This window comes from Tasmannia lanceolata, unplaced genomic scaffold, assembly GCF_043159265.1.
Source record: "Tasmannia lanceolata isolate RefF3 unplaced genomic scaffold, GAP_Taslan_0.1 ptg000015l, whole genome shotgun sequence".
In the NCBI taxonomy this organism is placed as follows: domain Eukaryota; kingdom Viridiplantae; phylum Streptophyta; class Magnoliopsida; order Canellales; family Winteraceae; genus Tasmannia; species Tasmannia lanceolata.
Window position 1 is genome coordinate 58,747,286 of NW_027518692.1, and position 19,943 is coordinate 58,767,228.

Genomic DNA, 19,943 nt, shown 5'->3' on the forward strand with positions numbered 1-19,943 from the left:
CGAAGGGCCCGCCAGGCCAAAGTGACTCATGCGATTGCTGATAGTTTGATGGGAATTATTTGGATAATTAGGGGCTTCTAATCAATTTAGAGAGTACGGAGGAGTTGCAAACAATGGTTGGAGTTTTATTGGGTTTCCGGTAAAAGATTGATTAGCAAGATAATCTCATCTTGAAGAACGAAGACATTCATGACATGTGGCATATGTGCTTGATGGTTGGGGTTGTTAATAATAGTGGGGCCAAGTTGGTCCAGGACTTCTAGATTCAACGATGAATGTAGCTCTCATTAGCAAGATTGAGGCATGCAAAATCAACAACGGCTTATTGACAACTTAAATGACATTATTTTCATCATGCTTGACTAGCAAAACTTAACGGCTTTATGAGGCGATCTAGAATCACCAATGGAAGTACTGCAGCCAATGGCAAAAGATCGGATTTGTGATGGCAAACCATATCTCTTCGTTAATCATTGCTTGTCTACTGATGTGTCGTAGCCTTGTCCCCTCTCTATAAAATCCAAACAAAACCCACACAAGGTGGTTTTTTCTTGGATTTCTTGGGAATGATGCTTTTCTCTCTTTTTTTTTCCCCTCTCTCTACTCTATACTGGTAATGACACTATTCTAGGAGGTAAGTTTCACAAGGTGAATCCAATGCTTGTCTCCACCTACTACTCTACCAGGTAATACCTACAGCCAAAAACGAGCGACCATTTTAAGGGCTACAATTTCTGATGAATGCCACATCCAAGGTAGGCCCCAACATTTATCAGTTTTGATGGTCATGGTACATGTAACGTGGGGATCGAATAATTTTGGGAGGTTCAGCAGGCCTCCCAACGGTAGCCAATCAAGAAGCATAAAAATGACATTTCAAATCACGAAATGACATGGTAGTCAGAAGAAATTCTGTACACCCAAATCATGGTTTTCATGCCTTTCTCGAAAATCCCACTCCATCGGCATTTTCATGCATAATTCATAAACCCTACAAAGAGAAACTACGAAGTATTCCATTAAAAGGGTGAAGATATCATCAGTGATAACAACCAGAACCTGCAATTTTGAATGCCTTGCTGCCAAAGAAGAAAAAGGAAAAAATAACATAGAAAAGACCCCCACATGACTAATCCATGCCAAGGATCTCTTTAGTCATCTCATATCCTTGGTCAAAGAACAAAAATAAAAAACAAGAAAAAAAGAAAAGAACATATCCCTGTTATCAAAAGGATAATATCAGCTGATTATAGAAGGATCAGTGCTCAATCTAGACTAACGGGTTTGTTGCTGATGATCCGTAGCCGTTCATCACACTAGACCAAGATCCAATCCCATTCATCAGATACCCAAATGAATCTTTTCCAACTTCAGAACAACCTTGTTCTTGCCACTCAAGTGCCAAAAGCTTGTTGTTGGGTTTCATCTCAAATGCATTTGGAACCTCATTTCCCCCATATGGAAGCAACAATCTCTCTTTAAATCCCCCTTGATTACCATCCATAGAAACCCCAAATGGAGAACAGATTCCATCATGACTAGAAGAGTTATATCCATGGCTCAAATCACCTAAACTGCCCAAATGACCTAAATCACAACCACCCATGAAACCATAACTCCTTTGGTTTCCTAGAATGCCATCAAATTTGTTTTCCATGACATCAGTACTTCTAGGGTTTTCCATGAAACTAGAGCTTCCAGCACTTACAAATAAGTTGTTGAGATTTGATAATTGCACCCCAGGAAAGGAGAGCTGGAGATCAGTAAAGGAGGGGTTAGGGTTTTGATTAGGAGACTGATGATCAGTTAGTTTCTTAGCACTCACCTTCTTGCTCTTCCTACAACCACCACCCACAGGAACATTTCTGAGGGACCCACCTTTGGTCCAATACCTTCTGCATGTCTTACAAAAGTATCTTGGCTGAGAGAGGCTGTAGTTATTATAGTAGCAAAACTTAGTGTGAGCAGAATCACACCTTGGACACTTGAGAGAGAGGTCATGAGGGGGCCTTAGTCTTTTTTCTAGTAAGGATCTTGAGCAAGTGATCATTTCGCCGGAAGGTGTGATCCTTTCGCCGGATGGAGTGAACATTTCGCCGGGGGGTGATGAAGAATCCACTCCTCTTTCCTCGTGAACCACGCCCTGATTTGATTGGAAAAGATGGCAAGTGGGTCAGAATAAGCTGGTCAGAGAAAGGAATGTCCTTTGAAATCTCAGTCAAAGTTTGTTCTTCTTATAGAGGCACGAAGTTTGAGAATGTAGACATGTACGGTGTTATGGGTTTTAATTTTTAATGTCCTGTTTGCTTTAGATTATGACAACGGATTGTGAAGCCCCCAATCGATTATTGGACGAAAAATTGCACTAAATTTGAGACCAATAATCAGTTGGGGACTCAACAATCCGTTGTCATAATCTAAGACAAACAGGCCCTAAGCATGAAGATGATGATTGATTAAGGATACTGATATTGGCAGTACCATGTTTTGATAATTGCACTAACTTGTCTTGTCTTTTATTATTTGCTTTCAAAGGTTATTACAGTTTCTCAAAAGCTCTATGAAGAGAATTGAAACAGAAAAGAAAGCACAAGCTAAGTTTATGCAAAGAGAAGTGTCGAATGAAGAAAAGAGTGCCAATATCACTGGCGTTAAAGGTGCTATTATTAACAAAGATTGGTGGTAAAAGTCTGCAAATCTCCAATAGAGCAAAATTTCCTTCCCATTTTCTACAGACACATAAATACCATAAAAAAGTTTTCAAAAAACTATATATCTTTGTCGATGAATGCTAGACTGAAGGGAGCCCTTTCACTTGATTTTTGCAAGGGCTCCCTTCAATCTAGTATTCCTCATTTTTGTTTTGTGCATCTAAATTAGCCTTGCTAACAGGAAAGGTTATTTGGATTAAATTAACTCCAAAGCAACCTATCTTCAAACTTCAAAGACACTATAAGAAATCAAATCACTTGAAGCCAAGAACAAGTTGCATCACAATAGTGCTCTGACAGTCACTTCTAACTCGAATTTTTTTTATTTTTTCGATAGTTGAAGCACATAAGTATGAATCCCAATAATTTTGAAAATTAAAGTTGCTCAAGATTAAAATAGATAAATGGGCTATCTTTCCAATTATTTCAAAAATTTCAGAGTTTCCCCACATTGTTAAGATCAAAATAAGAAAAATTGGGAAATATAGATGCTATTGCTTTTGTCAATCTGAGAAGAAGAAGAAGAGATTGATTTAGTAAAGTGAAGTGAATGTATTTTTACCTGTAGCCAATCAGAAGTGTCCATGCAAACTTGGAGTGAGGTGAGAGCCATTACAGAATACTGACTCGAAAAATGGCAAGGACTGAAATCAGGCCTTCAAAGCCATATCAGAGAGTTGTTCCACAAATTCACAGAGGAAATAAAATAACTTTTTGAGAGAAAGGATAATAGAAATGGGTCTGTTGAGAGGGGTGGGATTTCCAAAAATGGAGGGGTTGGTGGGAAAGAAGAAGGGAAGGGTTTTGATGGGGGAGTGAGATTAAGATTTGTTTGTATGGTTGTGAGGCTGTGAATATGAAGGCCAAAAAAGGTGGCGGAGAAGCAATCCGGTCTTCGTTTGTGGCTAGTCATGGGTCCCACCATGTTTGGAGGCCTGAACGGCTAAGCTCGACTCGGTCGGCTAGGCTCAGCCACACGGCTCAAAGCTGGGGCTTGTTGCACTTCCAACAATTATTTTCTAGCCGAAACTATGTGGGGTGTTAAACATTGTTTCTGTTGTTGTGGATGGAGGATTTGTATGAGATCCTGACCGTTTATTTTGTGGGCCTCTAGTTAGATGGCCTACGGATATAAAATCACATAATTAGATGATGATCCCAAGACTCCGATCATCTAATTGGATGCAGATCTTTTTTCAACTTTATTTAACTGTCAATTGTTGAAAATTCTTTGATCAAATGATTGCTGTGGTTCAGTCTGGGAGATTGTTAGGGCAGGGTTCCACTTGATAAACGGTCTATATTTGTGTACGAGAATTTATATGATGCCCGACCGTCAAAACAACAAGGGCGGAGGGAGAGAACTCCCACCCTTGATTTGCGATCCAGCAAAAAGTCAAAAAAGGCAGCTTTTGCTGGATTGCAAATCAAGGGTGGAGGGGCTCTCTCTCTCTCCGCCCTTGTTGTTTTCACGGTCGGGCACCATATTAGTTCTCTTTGTGTACAAGAGTGATCGTTGTAAGTCGAGACACTCTAAATGATCCAAATGGTTCGTTTTGTGGCTCCAACAACAGATAAACAGTTGCCCATAAATAGCGACTAGAAGGTTAGATGGATTCAAAGGATCTGAACGTTAATGGACAAAGATTTGGGCACATCAGTATGATTCAAACTGTGTCCATTGGATCCATATCCTATACTCCGAAATTATTTCAGATGTGACCCAGACGTAACCACAAATTCCGATAGAGCATCCTAGATCGAATTGAGAGCATCAATGTACAAAATGATCCTTCAAATTTCCGTTCATTTATGTCTATTCATGAGAGGTATTTTCCTAACTTTAAAAAAAACCTACTCAAAACTATATATAATATTACATTTCCCCCTTTTTGTTTCCCTAACAATTCTCCTCTCTTGAGTTTCTTCCGTTGTTGTTAGGATCTCATAGAGGCCTTTTTGACTCGGCCTGTAAATGAATCTTTATGAGCCTCTAAAATATCTTTGAGGCCCAGTTGGTCCTAAACATGTGACCAACTGTCATGTAGCTAAATAATGGTGTGCAATATCGGTCCCCTTTTTACTTACTGGATGTAATCCTCTAGGAAAAGGAAGAAATCTCGAATATTTTGACGTGTTCATAGTTCTTTCCATCCCCTAACCTTAAGCCCTAATTATGTAGAAGTAGGACCTAGGGCACTCTTAAAGTAGGACCTAGGGCCCTAATTATACAGATAATCTAATTCCAAATGGATCATGACCTAGACTCAAAAAGTAGGATCTGGAACGCGCTCTGAAAATGATCCAAACTGATAAGGGATTCAAAATGATCCTGACCAACTTTCAACAGCCCTTTGATTTGTGTGTTATGGTCATCTAACGAGAGAAATCCTTGGATTGTGCCCCATCCACAATGAACCCACTAGATGAAGTATTTGAATCATTTAGAAAAATGGTATTTGAACTCCTTTGTTGTATTAGCAGTACTTCTCTCTTTATCAGCCCTCTAATGGGTTGCTAAGATATGTTACACTCTTAAGAAAGCTATGGATAGCTGAACAGAGAAGTGTATAATAAAGTTAGTACAGTTATCAAAACATGGATGTGCTGATTTTCCAATCATCTATCGCTCTTTAGCCATGAAAACTAAAGAGAAGAATGATTGGTGATGTGCTCCGCGAGGGGCCCCCGATCATTTGAACAAAGCTAGAGAAAACAAGTAGCTAGAGAAGAAGATCGGCTTGGACCGAGCTGACTCAGTCAATCGGAGAATATTTGGGTCCTCGAAAAAGACGAAACCGAAAGAGCACTCCAATTTGGGGCCCACACTCCTGATGGAGAGGACCCTTCTTCCCCTCCTCGACCAAGCAAAGGATAGATTCCCCCAATCAATCTCCTCTCATTCTAGCATATGTCCACCACGTGCTTCTCCATTTTCGAAGTGCCTGGATAATGATATGGTGAGACTAACTGCACCAGACAAATCAAGAGCAGACGCAATCTTATTGGTTCCTTCAATGGGCCCACTAGATGTAAGGTGTCAGCTTTCGATTTTGTCCCTAGATGCTTCTTAAACATATTATTTTTTGAGTAGGTTTTCAATATTTAAAATGAGGATCAAATTTTTTGGGAGTTTTAAGAATTCTTTAACGGCGATGATATTTTCACCCCCCCTACATTAGGCATTCGATTTGGCGTAAAAAAGAAGGAGTGTTCGTTCGGTTATAACCGAACCGAATAGACCGAAATTTGATTACCGAAATAATTTCGGTTATCAAATTTCGATAACCGAAACCGAACCGATTAAAAATTCAGTTATTCGGTTATAATTATAACCGAATAGTGGGAGAAAAAGAGGGAAAAAAAATATTTCGGTTTGGATCGGAGGGCTAGGATTCATCAACAGATGCCGCTTCCCATATTGGGTAAAAGTGCAAACCGATGGCTGCAGAAGTAGGAATAATGGCACCAGAGATAATATTGTTTCCATAAAGTAAAGAACCTTATATCCTATCGAAATGATTTTTTGAGCACAACCTAATTAAGTTGTGATCAATCAAATGGACGGTTTTGATCATCCTACGGAGTGCCCATATAGCACTTTTTTTTGAAAAAATAATGGTTTTATCCATAATATCGGTTATTTGGTTAACCGATTTTTTTTTTGAGATAACCGAACCCGAATAACCGAATTTTAAAAAAAAAAATACCGAAACAGAACCGAAAAGGAAAAAAAACCGAGCCGAACCTACCAAATCAATTCGGTTTAATTCGGTTATAACCGAATAATGAACACCCCTATCAAAAAGCCTTAAGGTTACCCACTTTTCACGTAAAATCACGTTAATTATAAGGGGAGCGTGCGCGTAATGTAGGGGGAGTGAAAATATCATCTCCCATTCTTTAATTATAGAACAATTTAAAGAGGTTAAAAGTATTTACAGAAAATATGATAGTGCTGATGTAAGTCTCACCACTTGTATATTTTATGTGAATGTGATCACTTGATTTTTTTTATTTTTTATTTTTAGTGCATGCAACTCTTGACGGACATTCTTTGTTTTGTTTTTTAATTTTTTCTGGACCGTTGATTACGGCGCACGAGCGACAGAAAATCTCCAAAATGGAAGAGTTTGGTGGCCACATTCATTCAATAGTCGGTGGAGAGTATCTCTAATTTTAACCATTAGTGCCCCATTTTTTTGTTTGTCTCTCCAAATTTATTAGCTGTTGCATTTCTATTTTATTTGTTTCCTTGGAGGGCCCACAAGTACGCTCAGCAGCCGACCACATTACCCCACTTCGTTTCTCACCTCCTCTCTCATGTGAACTCATTAAAACGTAGTCTTCTTTATGCACCTTGTAATTGTGTAGGTAAGCAAGTGGCGGGTGGGGCCCAGCTTTACATGTTCGAGATTTGTTCTTCAAGTGGGTCCCATTGCAGATTTTGATTGGCTGACTGTTAAATAAATAAACGGCAGTTCCCTAGATGAACGGCCTTGATCACTGAACAGTTGGTTACCATGGAAAGTCACTTTCACAACCAAAGGGTGTGAAATCAAGACCAACGAACTTGTAATAAGAGATAATGAGGTAACCCACACAGTCTTCGTCCCGTCGACGTGCATCACATATGTAGCCTTTCTGTGTGAAACCCTAAACGAGGCTTCAGCCTTGATGGATTAATGGCCTAGAATTATCAAATCAAGGTTTTATTGACGCCATCTGTCCTGACTTATTGTTTTCGTTTGGATAGACGGATCTGATCACATACACAAGGCAGAGAACCTGGACCCAATACATGAAAGTAATAGCCACCTTCATTTTGTTCTTTTTCTTTCTTCTATCATATGGTACAAATTCACCTCGTGGGCTAGCTCCACTGTAGAGAGGTAGACCACCTCTTTGAAGTGTAAAAAGAGTAGTCATAATCATAAATAAATTAGAGGGGATGACCTGGGGAAGAAAATGGGGCCAATATATCACTTCCCTATTACTCTAACATATGATTAATTACAATGACTACAGCCAGGAATTGTTTGGCTGCCAGGAATTGTTTTTCATGATAAATTGGGCGCCTCCAAGTGGAGATGAGGATGAAGTCGGCTAAGATTCTTGAAACAAACCGGTTAAACAACATATCCTTTCCCATTTGAAAGAGTAGAAACCACTGCTGCTTAAACATTTACTTGATTTGAGACCTCTATTTCACAAGCCGATCTCCCAGATGCCCTATTAGGTGTTTGGCTATCCTGTTCAATTGTTATGGCGAATCGCCGTTCATCCTCTACCATTGTAACCATTCCCATCTCCACCCGATACTTATTTGCCTTAAATTGACTAATACGGGCGTTTCAGGATTTTTAGCCAATTTAATATCAGCTCTACTTGCCTACTTGGAGGCGCCCAATTTACCATGAAAAACAATTCCTGGCAGCAAAACGTGCTCTTACGGCCCATACACTGTCCTTAAGCTCCCATGTTTTGGTCAAGAAATATTTTTTTTCCAAACAACACTAGTTTATCAAATGGTGGGAGAGAAACACAAATATTATGAGTGAGGACTGAGGATTGAGTGAGAAGTGCTAAAAACAGGAAAAACAAAAAACTCCATTCAAAATAGAGTTTTTGTTTTCCTTATTTTTCAGCCATTTTCCATCATCTCACCTCCCTCACGTCCTCTCAATTCCCTCCCTCTGCCACCCTCCCTTCCCCTCTCTCAACACTTGGTTAGCTAATATTCCCTGAAAAAAAAAATCATGGTTCCAAACATGACCTAATTGACAGCCAAAACCATCAAACATGGGGGCCACTTCTATGGTAGAAAAGAACAATAGATAGTTGTTTCACATCACTGGATAGAACCTAAGGAACTCTATTATTCTATTGAGGGAAATGGTTTTGGCACAAATCCCTACTTGAAATTACAGACTTGTCTTGTCTGATTTGCTTTTAATATTTTACACAATACAAAATGACATTGTTTTCAGAGTGAGTGGAAATCTCTGCTTTCCATGCCATGTGAGACGAAATTGTAGTAAAGCGAGATCTTGTACCAGATCCTAAGACTCAAACGTAGGAACCATCATTACAATTTTTAGTAAGTGGAACCCATGTGCTCAGGTAAGAGAAACCTTGCTCTTTAAGGCTGCTTGTTCGGCTTTGCCCTCTCTCTCATCAAAAGGCAAATTTAGAAGATTCTGTGCTTAAATTTCAAGAGTTTTGTGTTGTTATCGAGATTTTCTAACCTCAATCGCGTGGGAGCTCTCTCAGACCAACATCAACCATTTACTTTTTGTGGAAGGCTGTGATTACTTGAGATATTTAATAGCTACAGAAAATTTAATTTCTATGGAGTTTTAAAGGACTCGAGGAAGTAGATACGGCGACCTAAGTGTTCCCTTTTAAGTAGAGATAATATAGAGGCAAAGGTAAGGTATTTAAGTTTTGTTCTTTCAAATAGCCTAGGGTGGCCACCCAAATTTCCCAATTATATAAATGGAAATGATAAATGCGCCCCTTTTTCATCACTCGGGACACCACCCAGCTGTTCACTTCATTCCTTCATATGTGAAGTGCATCAGCACCTTTTCAGTCATAGATACAGTGTAGCTGGGTGTCCCTATTAATGAAAAGGGGCGTAAATATAACTTCCCTTATATAAAGCTTAGGTGTAGGGTTGAATTATTATGTAAACCCAAAACTGTGGCCATTGGATCCGTGCACTAAAGTTCTGGGATCAATTTGAATCACTGCCAAGATGTAGCTAGAAAATCTGATGGTGCATCCTAGATCCGAATGGAGGGCTCCAATGTATGCAAATACCTTCTTATTTTCATTCATGAGGGCTGTTTTCATAATATTTAAAAAGCCTAGTAAAAATCACAAATAGCATTTTATTTTCTTGCTTTTTTGTTCCATTGATGATCCTTTTCTCGAGTTTCTTCCCTGCTTAACCCTTCACCCTAACTGGGTACAACACAAGTAGGAAATGGGATGGTCCGATTCAAAATGGGTCATGAACCGAATTCAGAGAAAGTAAGACACAAGTGGATCCGAGGGATTCGTTGACACCCCTATCAAAGACCTCTTTGAATGACATAAAAAATCATGTGTCATGATAAATTCGCACCCCCTGCAGGATAATTCCCACCCCTTATGTGGCAGACTTTAACGCTTTTTAACGTGAGCAACAGTCCACATTGGATCCCTCTAATTGGATGTATAGGATTTTGATTGATGAGTTTGATTTTTGATCCATGACATCTCCATGGAAGGCCACTGTACTAGTTTCTCTCTTTATCTCATCTGAGCATTTTCCTCCCCTTCTGCCTTTTTCTCTCTTTGATTTTTATCTTACCTTACCAAATAGGGGATCCAAACCAGTCATCTAGTGAGCCCCACTACAGATGATCCATGTCTGGTGGACTGCAAATGGGCAGCTAAGAAAAGGGGCAAAAATCAAGCTCAAAATGTCGATCATTGTAGGGAACAGAATACAGTTCTCTGATCTGCTTTGCAGCTCCATGAAAGTAGATGAATAGCCATACGCGGATGCTAAATATCAGTTCTCTGATTGAGACCAAGTTTCAAAAAGAAATGAAGATTAAAGCAAACTTGTGTATTCACCAAAAGAAAAGTTAATCTTGAATGTTCTGCCTCTGTAAATAATTTAGTTAAGGATTCAACTCAAAAGCTTACGGAAAAAACTTAACAGTAGGAAATGGGAGTACTACTACCACATTACATCAGTTCCAAGGCAGCAGAGCTTATGGGAATTAAACCAGCTGGAGAGATGAGGGCATCCACAGGAATATCGTGCGGAGTAACAGGGATGACTCCCTCCTCCATTATCTGCAAAGAGTATGATAGTGCAACTGCAAGAAAACAGTGTACCCCAAGGCTTCAGATCAATGGTTTCTTGAAATCTACAATGAAAGATAAAGCAAAAATAATATCAGGAAAGAATTAGAAGTGTTGGATTGCTATGTACCTAGAAGGGGCTGCTTCCATTTTTGCTTGGCTGCGAGCTCCTGATATTGCTTCAGAAATTCGTCATAGTAACTTTCAAGTTGCCCATATGCAGAAGAGAAGCATGCAAAGTCTATCGTGAGATTTGATGACTAATGAGGAAAGTATAAATACAAAATGCCCCTTTTACAAATTAAGTTCATTAAAGCAAGTACCAATTTTGCGAAACCAGAACCGATTTGATGAAAGATTCTAAAGTTTGTGAAAGCATGGGATCAATTTCATGAAACAGCTATATCAATTTTATGAAAGAGACTGCTGTGATCTACATCATAGTTTTAAAACACCCCTGCATCCGTGTTGACTCCCTTTTACCTTGGCCGCATTCCACTTTTTGCCCTACAAAGTCAATAAAAACTTCTTTGACTCTCCCAAATTATGAACTCATCAACCGAGTACTCGACCCCGACGTACCAAGTTGACTAGGATTTTCTTCGGCCGCGTTCCACACCGCATCTGTGGTTTTAAACACTGATCTACATATTTCTTCCTCTTAGATATGTGCAGGTTAATTAGGGAGATAGATTTTGAAAATGTATTAAGAGAGTGCTTTGAGTTAATTTGAGATCTTGGAAAATCATGCATTTCATTTGAATACATCCTGAATTTGGGATGTGTCATTCAAAAATTTGGGGGGAATCTATGCAAGATTGCTAGATATGAGATCATGAAATTAGTTGATTGTCACATATGACGCGAAGCAAATTCTGCTGCTGATTTTTTTTCTAAAGTTGACTGCCCTTGTAAAGGGGAAGATATTCCAAATGGGGATAGCCCCTCTTCCCTTCTCTCTCTCTTGTATATATGGGGACTCCTCCGGAGTTCCTTTCTCTCGGTTGTAAATCTTTTCTATCTTTTTAATGAATCTGGTCAGGGTCTGCCTAACCCCAGCTTGCTTACCGACAAAAAAGAGAGTAGAGAAACGAGTTGATTGTAGTAACAGAAAATGTCACATACACAGGTAAGTTTGTCCGGGTCAGCTAGTTCTCATTTTCCACACGCCCCAACCAATCGATTGAGAGAAATTTCAAACAAAATAATAAGGGGCAAAATCATTGCAGTTTCAAAGCAATGACTGAAAATGTGGAAATGGAACCAGCGTTGAGGGATTGTTTTCTAAATATTTGCTTTAACATGAAAATATTTCGTTACTTTGAGAAACCAATAGAAAGTTAAGGAAGTTTCTGTAAACTAAACAGGTGCAACAAGTTATATAATCAACTCATCTCATTCAAAGACTTGACTTAGATTCTGGTTACACAAGAGATAGAGGCAAAATCTTACCCTCCACCACGGCCTAAGCGTCTTCCAGACCTGTCAAAGGCAAGCCCTGAAAACAAAGAGCAAAAAGGATTATGGCAGTCCAACTACAGATTTGTTTTTGATGTCTGTAATCATGCTGGAGATAATTACGAGAGAAGGTAGAAAAAATTACCAGGTAGGAGGAACAGGTCAACAGGGTGGCTTGTCTGCATAACTGTATCAAAAGACATCCTTTAGATACATAAAATCATCTAGTTAACACCAGCAGCACCCAAAATCCATTTACTTTAAAAAGAACAAATCCAAGCCAGTAATGACTGTTAAAAAATAAAGTAAACCGTGCACATCTTTCACTATTTTGTCAATAATACTCTCATTAAATTGGACTCTATAACTGCAAAAGCCGAAGAACTGGTATGCCTTCATCGTCTGATAGAAAGAACCTCCCTAAATGCAAATAGAGTTAAGGAAAGATAGGACTAGAATTTCGTCAGCTGGAGTTTCAATATAGTGGAATCATAGTGTTTCTTTTTCTCTTTTCTTTCTTTTTTTTCCTTTTTTTTTAAATGGCTGGAATCATAGAGTTTCTAAACAACAGATTCATACTTGGGTTAATTTTCTAGCCAACATAACCAATTGTGGAATTTCTACCAAAGCTTCCCATGTATGGAGTTGGGTCCTTGGCTTGCATCTATACTCCACTTTGTAGCGTTTGGCAAGCTTTTAATTAATTTTGCAAGTGATTTATACATAGAGAAGAATGGAGAATTACCAATCAAACTGCCTCAAATATAAATAAAAAATGCATGATATATACCTAAATCAATAGCTTTAATATGACAGACCACTCTCGAACCTCAGTGTGATGGTAGATTGTATGGCTGTGATGTCAGTTATACAACTGCTTACAGCGGCCCTCCTTAGATCACTATAGGTCTATAGTTATGTATTTATAACAAAGATTTCCTTCGCGTGATTGTGACTCATGAGATGGTCCATCAATTTGGAAGAAAGTCAAGGATTTCCTTCCGTATTGCTTTGATACCATATTAGCAGAGACGGAAGGTGATGGAAAGATCTAGAGAGACTTCCAGCCTCTCATGTCTTTAATCCCATTAATAATGAGAGTAATTACATAAATTCCTATGATTATTCAACTAATAAAGGGTAAAAAAGAATAATTTGAAGCGTACTTGAATGTAATAAACTTTATAGCAATAATTTCTATGATATCAAATCAACATTTAGACAAATATTATCTAAAATGTAGAAGAAGAAAAAAGTTTACTTCCTAATTAATTATCAGTTTTGAAGTCAAGGTTTAAAATTTGTGGACGAAAGCACCAGATTTTTTGACAGAAATGCAAAGTTAAACATAAAGAACTAATATGCCCAGCAATGATCAGAAAAGACAAAAATAATAATGAGAAATCTAAGAAATTTACCATCTTCGCGTTGATTTCCATCAGCATCCAAGTTGGCTGGTTCCAAGATATTCATCGCATTTGCAATTAGATCATCAATACTTGAAATATTTAGCATCCGCATATGGCTATTCTTGTCCTCCACCCGTGGAACATAGAGCTTTTTCTTGATCTGCATAGGACACTCTTGACTTGAAAATGAATATTAAGAAGTACCAAAATGTAACACATTTTATTTCAGTGTGTCTTTACTACATGTTAGCACATGGAAATGCACCATAGAAAAATAATTACTGAGAATGAACATCAATATGCATGTACTGGATATAAGTGGTATGCTATTACATCTTATTCTCTATGTAGACTTCATAAATTTGGTTCATGTACATTGCAATCTCACATTAGGTGCTAACAAGCAAACTTACATAAGCCTGTTAACTGCAGAGAAGAGCTATTATATTCCTTCTGCGGTTTTAAGAAAATGGTTAAATGGTCAATCCATACTAACTAATAAAACACGGTTGACAGTACAAATGAAATTTAATTGAACCCCTTAGACAATTCATAAGAAAATAAGATATAAAAGCGTACATTAGTAGGATCACGGAGAATTTCTGACAAAATTTTTGATGTATCAACTTCTCGCAAGGCCTCACAGCTTATATAAGCACATAATCTTGTACTAGATTGAAACCATGAAGCTTCCAAAACAGTATTCTGAATTGCAACATCTGAGTAAAAGACGATATTTCAAATAGGTGAGTGAGAAAGTGAATTATGCTTGCATTAAGAAAATTAAATATCTGAAATTTAGCTATTATGTTGCAGATGTTCACACAATAAGCCTTATTGCCATTTCTTTCAAGCAACAAAAATAGGGCAGTGATTAATCGACCCCCCAAATATCTTAAACACAATTCTCATTTTGCTTCCATCCCTTTTCAGTAAACACTCCGTTTAATACTTTCATTTAACTTTGAATTTGGTTGCAAGATACAAATTGGAGAGGTTGAAATTGACCTTGTTCGTTTCTCTGGGCGGGAGTCATGTTCTTGAGTTGTTTTCGGACATTGGAGCGGAGGGCGCGTTTCTGCTGATAAATTGCATCTAGCTGAGAAGGGGAGTTGTGCATTTTGATGATGGGTCGGTGGTGTGGCCCGCTGCTGGAGGAGGGCTGGTATTGTTGGAGAGGAGGCGAAGAAAGGGAATAGAAGAAGGAGGGTACGGTAATGGAGGTGGATCCAAATTGGGTCATATATGCCTTCGCCTTTTGTAGACCATCTCTAACTCTCATTCTTACCAAGCCCTAAACGGACGTAATAGAAAGGAAGGAAAAGCTTATCCTGGAATTTCAGCTGGACCTGGCAAACTTGTGGGCCGGGCCGAATTTCACCCAACCCGTACGGGTCCGGGTGGTACGGGTTGGGCATAATGACCTGGAATTTTAGGGGTCACAATTTGGTGAACCCGGACTCCACCCGTATAGGCCGGGTGGACCCGCAGGTCATACGTTTTTTTTGGCTGATTTTATTCTCACACTATAATAGAATGATCCAAACCGTCAATGGAATTGGCCATAACGTAAATAGGTTGTGCCCAAAAAATCATTTCCTTAGTAGGGTCGTAGCCCTCTGATCTATGGAGGGGTTGCTTATTATTATTTATGGGAACCTCTATAGATCGAGGCTTAGGATCATCCTATTGAAATGAATTTTTGGGCACAACCTATTTACACTGTGTTCCATCACATGGACGGTTTAGATCATCCTATGATGTGACTTTTTGAAAAATACGGGACTATAAGGGCTTACACCATATAAAATATCGATCATTTGGTTTTTTTTACGGGCACCCACGGGTCCAACCGGCCCGGCCCAGTTTTGACACAGGAACCATACGGGCCGAGTCAAATTTCAACATGTCACTAATTTATAGGTGGGCCTGGGTGGATCTGCGGGTCCGGGTCAGTTTTTGCCTGATCCAAGCTGTCCATTTAGGAGTGTCAACTGATCCACTTCGGATCGGAGTCCCAGTGACGATCCACTTGAATCTCTTATCGGAGTCGAGGTGTTCATCTGTTTCAATTTGGATCGTCCATCTGAGTGTCCTAATAGGACCTAGTGTGACCTCCTGCATTTTTATGTGTAAGGGTATTTTCGATAATTCACCAACCACGAAGCGAGAAGCCAAACTATATAAAGTTCCTTCTAGGGTTTCTCTCCTTTCTCCAGCGTTGCCAAGCCCTAGCCTCCATTCTCTTTTTCTTCGCCTCCGTCACAGAGAAGAGTTTTTCACCCAAAACCCTAAAAATGGGGTAAGCTTGCATTTCTGCATCAATTTTTCTTTCTTATACCGTTCATCTGATACTGTTCTATGGTTTGATTGATGCTTGCCTTTTATCCATATTTGGTTTTAGTTATACAATTGTTCTTAGATCTGTTTGTTTATGTTATCTCTGTATTCATGGGTCTTGATTTTTTTGTAATGCTAGGGTTTCTGAAAATATTGAATTTTATCAGATATGTTTGTTTACTGTTATATGAGCGGGATAATGTATAAGATATGTTCATTTCCTTTGAGTTCTAAACCATGTGAGGTTCATCCATTGATTTAAATGAGTTTGCAAGTCGACTCCGAGTTGTCGAGTTTGGTCTTGTATTGAAACTCGGTCCAACCTAGATTTGAACACCGGTTGATCAGTTTACAGTATTATGATTTTGCTCTGAATAAATCACTCAAAAACTTGTATTACTTAGGATATGTTTGCAGACTTTAAAAAATTCCATTGAATATTTGTTTGCCCAGTATGAGAGAAGGGCAGAGGGCTGGTGAGAGAGAGATTTGAGTCTTTGAGAGGGGAATGAATTAGAAGAGCATTACATGGGACTGGTAACCAGTGGAAAAAAAAAACCCTAGTTCAACTTGACATATTGCTATGATAATAAGCTTGCCTTTGACACCACTTTCTGAACAATTCCAATTCACGATCAGTCTGAGTATCGCTCAACAAGGTCTTTCTCTGAGATACAGCCAGGGATTTTGAGCATTGGTCCATTCTATCTTCTAACTCTTAAATCTATTATTGGCGTATGGTTTTTAATTCTGTTTGTGACTTCTTCTTTTCTGCCTTGAAACATAGGGATCCGTATTTTTTTTTCTTATTTAATTTTTGTAAAATGGAATTAGCATAAAACATTTATGGCTCTGTCTGAGTCAACAACCTGGTGTTGGTACGCACCACCAGGTCTGTGACAACTTTTTTTTGCTACATTTCGTGATTCTTGATGACACTTCCTTTCCATTCATTTCATCATTAGTGATAAAAATCAAACCCTTTTGATTAATTTTATATGGGAACTGCTAGGAAGACATGCCTGTTTCACAGACATACCCCTACTTTGGTACATACAGCAAGACTAGTATGGCGGTCTGGAACAATCCCAAAACAAAAAGTCCATATCATTTTCCATTTTCTGTTGGCCTTGGTGGTTCTTTAACATTGCACTGTATATTTACTTTTTTTTTTGGATTGCATTGGAACGGTTAATAGTAGTATCTTATTCTTTTGCATCATTAGGAACTTAGGTTTTTCCTTTGGATGGTCAGACTCATACACACAGGGCTATTGGCTGCAATAAATAAATTATACTTGTGATCAAGAAATTCTCGAAATGGGCTTTTGAGTTTTCCATATTTGCCAACAACTTACTAAAGTACAATTTCAAGCACCGAAAGCGTTGCATACTTCCATGACATGTCTTGTCATATCAGACAACTGTGATGACCTGTTGTTTGCATGTTAACATTTTAGCATCAGTTGGTCTGCATTTGGTATGGAAACCCTTTGCTAGGGAGTAGGGAGCATTTGGTTGGGGTGTACCTGCCACTGCTTAATGGCATTGTGACTTTCCCTGAGACTTCCTGTTGCACTCTAGTACTGAAGCAATTGACAAAACACATGGAATATTGTTAGTCTCTTCCTCTTTCTAGAAATTTTTCTGCTTAGGTTGCTACTTGCTAGAAAAGAATTTAATGCACTGGTTTGAGGTATTTCATGAATTTGCTGCACTTAGGGGTGCAATTTGGGCTGGGTTGATCTTTTGCTGTAAATGAATTGGAATCAACCCGAACCCGACCTAATTTTATAGTGTAAGCTCAACCAAAATTTCTAAAAGATTGACCCAACTTTCACCCTTATCTGGACTTAGACCTAGAAATTATTCCAATGAGATGGAAAACATATATAAGATAATCTTTTGTTCATTGTATTTGGTAAGCTGGGATGGAATACTGACATTTTGACTTGCATTCTAGTTTTCTATTTAACCTAAGTCATTAAAGGATTTCTCTTTTAAGTACATTCATTACACCAGAAACCTGTATGGCCTACCATGAAATAATGAGTTCTCTTTGGTTTGGAGATAATGTCTGCATCTCTTGTTTGATAACTCTGCCAGATGGGAGAAGATTGATTCGCATAGAAGGATGTTATAGTCATAATTAGCATGGCAATGTTTTCTATTGATTAAATGGGGATTCTTTCCATACATATATCATGTCCCACCCATGAAACATCCAAGTATTGCGCTTCACTGAATTTCATATTTCAATTTGAATATTTTTGATTTTTTTGTTACCTGCACCTGCACCTGCTTCCAGCCATCTAGGGCAGCTAAGGTGATAAAATGTTGCCTCTATTTCACACAGCTAAGGTGGTAAATGTTGCCTCTATGTCACACTTCGTGATGCATGAAAACCTGTCAATAATTTATCCGGTTATACTATCATTCAAACAAATAGCCAGTTATCATGACCCTAGTGCTTTCTAGCAACCCCTTGAGTATAGGTATTTGGGAATCTAAACCTGTAATATTCATTCAAAAAAATCTACACGAGCAATATTTCCACTTTAAGTTGTGTTTTTTATACCAGCTTATATTTTCTGCTTTTTGTTACCATACCTCCTCCACCTGTTTCCAGTCACCTCAGGCAGATAAGGTGATAAGTGATAACTTTATATCTATATCACATTTTGTGATGCAAAGAAACAGTGACAGCCCACAACCCAGCCAGTTATCCTGATTTCCAATCTTTCTTGTAGACATCTTGAAATGTGTACCAACAATATTTGCCAATTCTGGACTGTGTTCCTTGCCCCCAGCTTACATCCCCTAGTTTTATTTTGCTTCATAACCCTATGGATACATATTTCCTCATTGTTCTGTGTGTTCAGATTCCATGTATGGTCTCACAACAGTATGTTTGTGGGTTTTGAGCCAAAGCAACCTTTTTTTATTGTTTCATGAAATTTCACAGGAAGACTCGTGGTATGGGAGCTGGGCGCAAGCTGAAAACACACAGGAGGAGACAGAAATGGGCTGACAAGTCTTACAAGAAAAGTCATCTTGGTAATGAGTGGAAGAAGCCATTCGCAGGATCTTCCCACGCCAAAGGAATTGTCCTTGAGAAAATGTATGATCCCCTCCTCTCACTTTCACTCTGATGACTTCACATTCACTATCTCGCTTTCTCATTGCAATTCAAATTGGTAAAAACTCAATCCCTTTTGCAGAGGTATTGAAGCCAAGCAGCCCAACTCTGCCATCCGAAAGTGTGCCAGAGTTCAACTGATAAAGAACGGAAAGAAGATTGCAGCATTTGTTCCAAATGATGGTTGCTTGAACTACATTGAGGAAAACGTGAGGCACTTTCAAACCCATCTATTTTTCTTTCAATCATTTTGTTCCTTAGAGATATCCATAGCTTATAGATGTAATGTTTCTCACAGGATGAGGTTTTGATTGCCGGGTTTGGTCGTAAGGGTCATGCCGTGGGAGATATTCCTGGAGTCAGGTTCAAGGTGGTCAAAGTTTCTGGTGTGTCACTTTTGGCACTTTTCAAGGAGAAGAAAGAGAAGCCCAGGTCTTAAACTTCCTTTTCAAATGCTAAGATTACTAGATTAGTGGACGAATTCAATTGCATATTTTGTTTTGATTTCATAACTAGAGTTGCCTGTGGAAGTCAGTGTGCTCCACTTGAGAACCATGTTGATGGATATCGTTTTGTGAGAGGTTTTCTAGATTATCACTGTGTTGCTTCTCTTACTAAAATTTCCTTGGAAGAGGTTTCCCAAGGTTGATTTTTAGTACCCACTTTTTGGCTACTTCGGTCCCAAGTGGATGTGATTGCTTATATTGATCCGACCAGGAGCCACAGATCTGGCTTATTACCGCTGGTATCAAACTGTTCGGATCCAAATCTCAACCCGTTGATCCAGCAAAGCCTCATTTGGGTTCTGCCAAGAAGGGCTAAACCTTTCATTTTTGTTGGGCTTTATTTTTTGAATAGGATGCCCACTGGGCTTGAGGCCTTCCCTTCCCTACTAACAAAATATCTGGATATATGGTTTGAGACTTCAATGTCACTCCACCCCCTCTTCCTGGCAGTAAACCATGGAAAACATAAGGGTGTAGACCATATGTAGAACAAGAAAGCAGGGGTGTGTCTGATGGAT

At 38.8% G+C, this 19,943-nt stretch overlaps 3 protein-coding genes across 4 annotated transcripts; 1 reads left to right on the top strand and 2 right to left on the bottom strand.

The window, feature by feature from the left end:
- Positions 1 to 992: 992 nt before the first annotated feature.
- Positions 993 to 3,543, bottom strand: LOC143892706 (dof zinc finger protein DOF5.6-like). Of its 2 annotated transcripts, XM_077397538.1 has the most exons (3): positions 3,274 to 3,543; positions 1,826 to 2,143; positions 993 to 1,753 (listed from the first exon to the last, which is right to left on the bottom strand). In XM_077397538.1, the coding sequence occupies exons 1-3, from the start codon at positions 3,322 to 3,324 to the stop codon at positions 1,271 to 1,273; spliced, it is 852 nt and encodes a 283-aa protein (XP_077253653.1). In that variant the 5' UTR covers positions 3,325 to 3,543; the 3' UTR covers positions 993 to 1,270. The 2 variants fall into 2 exon arrangements, with proteins under 2 accessions (XP_077253653.1, XP_077253651.1); XM_077397536.1 differs by having other exon boundaries at positions 993 to 2,143.
- Positions 3,544 to 10,311: 6,768 nt separating this feature from the next.
- Positions 10,312 to 14,759, bottom strand: 5-FCL (5-formyltetrahydrofolate cycloligase). The gene is made up of 7 exons (XM_077397539.1): positions 14,450 to 14,759; positions 14,021 to 14,160; positions 13,451 to 13,601; positions 12,178 to 12,219; positions 12,027 to 12,072; positions 10,705 to 10,775; positions 10,312 to 10,588 (listed from the first exon to the last, which is right to left on the bottom strand). Exons 1-7 carry the CDS (start codon positions 14,721 to 14,723, stop codon positions 10,455 to 10,457), a joined length of 858 nt encoding a protein of 285 aa, XP_077253654.1. The 5' UTR covers positions 14,724 to 14,759; the 3' UTR covers positions 10,312 to 10,454.
- An 825-nt stretch (positions 14,760 to 15,584) lies between these two features.
- Positions 15,585 to 19,513, top strand: LOC143892708 (small ribosomal subunit protein uS12). Its single transcript, XM_077397540.1, has 4 exons — positions 15,585 to 15,743; positions 18,746 to 18,901; positions 19,002 to 19,128; positions 19,218 to 19,513. Exons 1-4 carry the CDS (start codon positions 15,739 to 15,741, stop codon positions 19,356 to 19,358), a joined length of 429 nt encoding a protein of 142 aa, XP_077253655.1. The 5' UTR covers positions 15,585 to 15,738; the 3' UTR covers positions 19,359 to 19,513.
- Positions 19,514 to 19,943: the final 430 nt, after the last annotated feature.